The sequence below is a fragment of the Solanum dulcamara genome, chromosome 11, assembly GCF_947179165.1.
Source record: "Solanum dulcamara chromosome 11, daSolDulc1.2, whole genome shotgun sequence".
NCBI lineage: Eukaryota > Viridiplantae > Streptophyta > Magnoliopsida > Solanales > Solanaceae > Solanum > Solanum dulcamara.
The window spans coordinates 30,416,085-30,422,849 of NC_077247.1; the positions used below are offsets into that span (position 1 = coordinate 30,416,085).

General features: G+C 31.8%; 1 protein-coding gene across 1 annotated transcript; it reads right to left on the reverse strand.

Moving 5' to 3' along the window:
* Positions 1-1,149: 1,149 nt before the first annotated feature.
* On the reverse strand, positions 1,150-6,111 carry LOC129872491 (glycosyltransferase BC10-like). Its single transcript, XM_055947468.1, has 10 exons — positions 6,018-6,111; positions 5,821-5,897; positions 5,265-5,381; positions 4,775-4,875; positions 3,686-3,757; positions 3,366-3,447; positions 1,883-1,995; positions 1,743-1,797; positions 1,435-1,581; positions 1,150-1,329 (listed from the first exon to the last, which is right to left on the reverse strand). The coding sequence occupies exons 1-10, from the start codon at positions 6,109-6,111 to the stop codon at positions 1,150-1,152; spliced, it is 1,038 nt and encodes a 345-aa protein (XP_055803443.1).
* Between the last annotated feature and the right edge of the window lie 654 nt (positions 6,112-6,765).

Genomic DNA, 6,765 nt, shown 5'->3' on the forward strand with positions numbered 1-6,765 from the left:
GAGTCTCTTCTACTTCTCCTAACATTTCATAATAAATTTAGTCTTTTTCTATTATTCATAATATCTCATTATAAATAAATCTTTTCTACTACTATTTCATTTAGTTAAAATATTTACAACTTCTTGAGTCTTCTTCTCCCCCATTTTTAGTTTTAGATGCTTATATCTTGTACCCCCACCCCCATCTTCTTCTTTTTTCCTGTTTACTTTCTTAATATTCATATGTTTGAATCAAAACAAGGCTCTATGTCTTTTAATTTTGTTTGGATTGATCATGATGCGATTCAATATATGCATCAATTTAGTTTTTGTTTTTCATGCATAACAGTTAATTTCACAAGATAAATATTTTTATCACAATTTGTAATCTTCAAATTAAAGTATTATATATGTCACTAAAGTAGCATCAAATTTGCAAGAATTTCTAATCTCAATTTATGAATTTGTTATTTCTTTTTTATTGTATTGCTTTGATATTGATTTTATAACACAGAAAAAGTCTAATAATATATGTCATTTAAAATTTATCATTCGCAATATAAAATTTATTTCAAATATTTTAAAATAAATATGCAATGTACGATTCCTAGAAACTAGTATCAACAATATATTGGAAGTACCCTTATCAGACTAAGGAACAATTTCCACCTTATGTTCCCTAAATCTAAAAGGCTCAAGTGCTGAACCGAGGTATCACACACTCTGGTCTCTGCTTCATATACTGTCAAAAACTTTTTTCTCTTTCCAGTTTTGATCACCCTTACTTGGGCATCGTTTTGTTGCTGGTTAAAATTATGCATGTATTACTAATATACGAATTAATTATGTAGACTTTAGTTATTTATAAATAAAATAATACATAGATGTATTCATAACTTATACATGTATTAGTAATGAGGCATTGTAAAATAGAAACCAAACACTGTACTTGGTGTGATTAATTTTATTCATAGAAACTAAAATGCTACCAAACATGCATGGAACTAGTAATGCTTATTTTAATACATAAATAACTTACTTCTTAACCAGCAACCAAACGACCCCTAAGATATCAAGGGCTAATCATCTTCTGACCTATATAATACAAAGCAAAATTGGCTCACGAGAGACGTAAACATGAAGCATTAGTAACAAAAGCAACGATGAAAATCATGTTGTTGGGTCCATTAAAGCAGAGGCATCAAACTGAGAAATTACTCCTTCACTCAGTAGATGCATTGCAGCTCCTTGTGAGAATTTCCTTGCAAACAAAAAACATGGAACGAGTGTAGAATTATTATGACACCACTCTGTTCTGTACTCAGTGTGGTAGTAAACGTTGTCGATATCCTGTCAAAATTAGTAGGATCCAAAATGCATAAACCAATCAGTTGTGAAGGCCAAATGTTTAAGTAGAAGAGGATCGAATATTATACATGTGCCTGCTAAAGATACCTTTATTCTCTTGATCTTTTCATGCCCTGTATCTGCAAAGCTAAATGTCATAGGATGCCAACTACTTTTGTCCATATTTGACGCGGATTGTTTCCACTCTGTATACGTTATTGTTCTACGTTCCAGCTCTCCTTCACCATCATGCATCTACTCACAAATTTTTTTTAAAAAAAAGTACACGTAACACTGATTAAATACATGATGATTCTCACAAACAATACAGAAGGAACTTTGCTAATTACGAGTATGAAAGAACATACAAAGAAGTCTGAAACAGATGCACCTTAGGTAAATTATTGGTTACTTACTGTCAATAATGTTTGCACGTAGTGTTCATCTGGAATGCAATTGTGACTTTTCTGCATGACATATTACAAGGTATGAAAAAAATATGGCTGGAAAACTAAAGGTTAAATTAAAGTCTATGAATTCGAGCATTGAAATTATATTGAGAAAGGGAAATAGCATCATGATGCACACCTTGCAGAACATCTTGAAAACTGGAAAGACAACATCATCAGCAGCAACAACTTCTGCGTGCTTCCTGATTAAAGTGATCCACTGGACTAAAATGCCAAATTAAAACTTATACAAGTAGGAAGCCTATTATATCGATTAAAAAGCAAAAGGAGAAGAAAGAACAAGGAGAATTATATTTCACTCTTCTCTTCTCTATATCCCCACCCCGATCTCTCTTTGGATTTAGTCGGAAATCAAAAGTTTATAAGTGCAACAAAAGTGGTCCATGCATATATCACAGGGATCATGCAATATATTTGAGCAGTAAAACAAATGCAATACAATTGGGCATAACTTTAGTTTTCTTTAGTTTATAAGTTGCTTTTGACTTCTGGAGATGTTTACAATGTTAAAGCTGATTTTCGTTTATGCTCTTTGATAATCGAATTTGAAGATTATGATATCATAGTCTTGTGATCTAGCTAACTATGTATTAGGTGCATCTAGGCAGATTTAGTCCTAATACTCCACACTCTGCCTAGATTTTTAATCCTGGATGTTTTTCTAGAAAGACAAGTAAAAGATGTACTCTATTTTGGCAGCGAAAAAGTAGACAGGTTGCAACACTTCGGTGTCAGTGAATTTGATTGGAATAAGAAATTAACTTTTATATATTGAGAATGTAAACGAATTTTAATACAATCAAGTCACCTAAAAGATACCTACACGAAGCTTCCTAAAATAAGTGGAACTAGTAATGAGGAAAATAAGTAAAGAGCCTGTGTAATGTGGCCTTTGTTTGTCAAAGATTTGGAAGCCACAAATGTTAAAATTTGGCAATCATATTTGTCAAAGATTTGGTATACTTGATAAGATTCACATTTGGCAACCATAAATGTCAAAGATTTAGTAGTCACAATATTTGATATATTTACACTAAAATATTGAATTTTTGTATCTTCAAATGATATCATCCATGACATCAAGCAACCCATTTTTTCCCTAATAAATAGGAAAGTTGGTCATTAGTTGAAACACACCTTGAAGCATATGAAAACATTTCATTGCTTTCTTTCTTCGTATTTTCATTAAGAGTTATTTTGTAAAAGAGCTAGTGTTGGGAAAGACTTGGGTGAATCATTTCTTTGGAGTGATCTTGTGAGGTTATTCTCTTGGGGTATTTGAGATTAATTAGAGTATTTACTCTAACTTTGTACTCTTATTGATATAGTAAAATCCTCCTCTTCACCTGTGGAGTACGTAAAATTTGTGTCTTCTTTATTTGCTTTTACTTTCGTTATTATCAACTTACTATTGTCTTTATTATTGTCATTATAACATTATTTGGCTAAATTTCGCATTACTCGAATTCTCGATCTAACAGCGTGTTTAACACTAATAGTGCTAATAACATTGTCAAATCCTAGCGAGATCATGGAAAAGCACCATTTAACCAAAGGACAAGCAACTACCTGTGATCCCTTCCGCCATTTGCTCATTGGTATATACGGTGCCATGTTTGGGTTGTAACGCCGTTCTTTTTTATCGAGAAAGCTGGAAGACAAAATCAACTTATTCTTTCACTACATATGTAGAAACTTTGAAATCTTTTACGCAATAGCATTATTAAGCTTTCTCGATAGCAAAAAGGAAATGGAAGGAAAGATGAGGAAAAATACAAGATTGGTATACTTTTCTCAAATTCAAAAATACAATGTACTATTATTAAAGCTACTATTCTTCGTACCAAGTCCTCCAAATCATGAATCAACTGGTAAATTACACATTTTACCTGTCTACAAAACTCCTAGGAGAAGTCGTCAAATAGGTGTATATATAGCTAAAGTTGTACAACGGGATGCAGCTGCAAATTAAAAAATACATAATTATATAAATATTTAACCCAAAGTTCAAACCATATAGATGGAAAAAAAAACGGAAGACGAATACATGGATAAAAGGTCACTGCATATTGAGAATTTGCAAGCCTTTGCAGGAACACTGTATACATACAAAAACCTCTGCACGTGCTATTTAAAATATTTTTCCCGTTTTACCAATCTAGTATATGTCATTCTTGACTAATTCATTTGTGAATTCAATAGTTATTGGTCTCCTATACTTTTTCATTGGCATGTCCTAGTTTTCTCTCGTCCTTATTTTGTCAAGAATCATAGTCATGTCATGTCCACGTCTATTCAGCAAACTCGTGATAGGAATAACCATTTCTTACTTCATATTTTCCAGCATGTCCAAGAAACAATATATGATGTCATTCCATTGAATAGAAACCTAAAACCTTATGGCTGTTGTACCCATTCGAATTTAAATGGCACCATTTAATGAAGGTGGAAATCTAGGAAATGAAGTTTGAATAGGTTATTAGTTAGAGATGAGCAATCAAAAGTTCAAAAATACATATTTTCAGATATACCTAAAGTAATGTACAGTTGAAATGAATGAATGTTTGGTAGATTGTTTTATCAACATAATCGGAAGAGGTATTAGTTTCCTTCGTCTTGTTTTATTTTTAAGATAGTGAAGGATTATTTCTCATATTCACACTCAACTAATAGTTATTATCTCAAAGAGTCATATTTTTTCTTGATTCCAATTTTGTTCAATAAAAAAGTGACTTTCTGAGATTATAGTAACTATTAGTTGAGTGACCATTTGAGAACTCAATTTGATAGTGAACTATTTCTCCTATTAACTTCGGTTAAAAAGCTACTCCTAATTCAGAAGGCAGGTAGATCAACAACGAAAGTGATCATTGGTCATGCAGTAATGCAAATGCATGTGAAACGAACAAGTCCCCAACAAATACATATTTGTGAGATGTTAATTGTGCATCTAAAGTTTCTGAAAGTTGAAGGTATACCTTTCTGACAAGAGAACAAATCTTCTATTAGCTGAATCCTTAAGAGCTTCCTCAAGTAACAATCTCTCTGCTTCAATCATACTTGCTTCACCCCAACTTACCTACATGTCACACTTTTTATCAATCCGGCTAAGATGAAAGAAATTGAAACGGAGAAGAAAGAACACGACAAAAAGCTCAGTTATCACAGAAATATTCCTCATTTTTGTAAGAATACTAGAACGAACTTACTGTTATGAATCTAAGATCAGCAAGATATTGGAGAAACTAATCGAGAAAGAAATAGACCAACTCAAGGTATATCTGGATAATGCTGCTGATAATCTCCGAGAAACTAAAGTAATAGACATATCAAGCAAAAGGGAGAAAACCAAAAAACAAAAGCTACTTCAAGAAAAATGAAACAGTTTACGTCTAAACTAATTAGGAACATAACAAAGGGGTAAAATCTTCTGTGTTTCTAAAAATGAAAGCAAGTAAGAACATTTACCTTGATGCTATTTTTCAATTGACGATCATGAAAGAAATGTGACCTTGTTGTAGACTCATTAAACACAAAACCAGGCTCTGAATGTATATATATAGAATAATTAGCAGTGTCAGCATTCTGCAAACATCAAACCATAAATGATACCAATGAGTAAGAGAGGACATTTATTTAGATTTACCAATGTTCTGTCATACTATTAATTAATCTCTGAAATATTGAATTTAATTGAAACCTCATATTCTTCGCATTCCCATTATTTTAGCAAATATTTAAATTAAATATTATGATGGATGCAAAAGAAAATAGAAACTAGAAGCTGGAAAGCATCTAAGTTTTATATTAAGTTTTCCATAATTCACTAAAAGACCACATATGAATTGAAGAAAAAGGAAAAATACATTCATACTGAAACTACAAAAACTTTAATGTAGAAATATACAATCCTTAAAACCTCCTAACTAAAATCTAAGTTGTACGGACTCTTCACTTGGAAGAATATAAATTTTCTCATAAAGTTGGCAAAATAAAATAAAAAATAGAAATGAAATCAGCTCACCTGGAAGAAACATTTCCAAACAAAATCGAGAGGCAAATGACGACGAGCTAGAAAGAGAAAAGCAACTTTGGGATTGCCTTCATGGGAGGTTATGGAGTCCCAATTTGCATAGAGAAATCTACGAGAAAGCGAAGAAGAAGTAATTTGGGAGTAGTGTGATGGTGAGAATCCCTAGAGGCTAAGAAAAGCCAACATACACAGAACAATGGTGAGAGTGAGGGACACAAGAATTACATGTAGTTTCCACGCCGACAACGATATCCCTCCTGACGCCAACCCCTTCTTCTTCATGGCTTATATAACAACTCAATGCATTTTCTTGTTTCTCTATATAATTAAGAGTGTAATGTACATTGAGATATTGTTGGTTGAAGGGAGTAAATCAATAACACAGATAACAAATTATGCATTGAGAGAAACAGAGGATTTTCGTTTGTTGCTTCTTTCGTAAAACTAGGAAGAAGGAAGAAGGGAGATTTAAAAGGCGGGTTCCAACTGTATACGTCTACTGCGCAATTGGATCTAAACTATAGTTATATTTCAATGACGTCTCACTTTCCCCATGCTAAATATTTTACTTTATTTTGGGATTGAATTAGGTTTTAATTGTTGGGATTATAATAATTTAATTATTGTAAACTACGGCGGTAATAAATTAGACAACACATAAAACTATATTAAAGAAACATGATATTATTGTATGGCTTAACCAATTGGCCTATATGTGAAAATCTAATATAGAAAAGAAATCATAAAAATTATCAAGAGAAAATCTCTCCCTAAATAAAACTCTTTAATAACTACATCATGGATGATACTTTATGGTATAAGAAGAATTTTCAATTTGTAAAGGTCCGAACTTTTTCTCCAAGATAGGAATAGTCAAATATGAAAGGAATTTATTTCCTTTTAAGAAAATTAAAAATAATTATTGTAACACTTTGA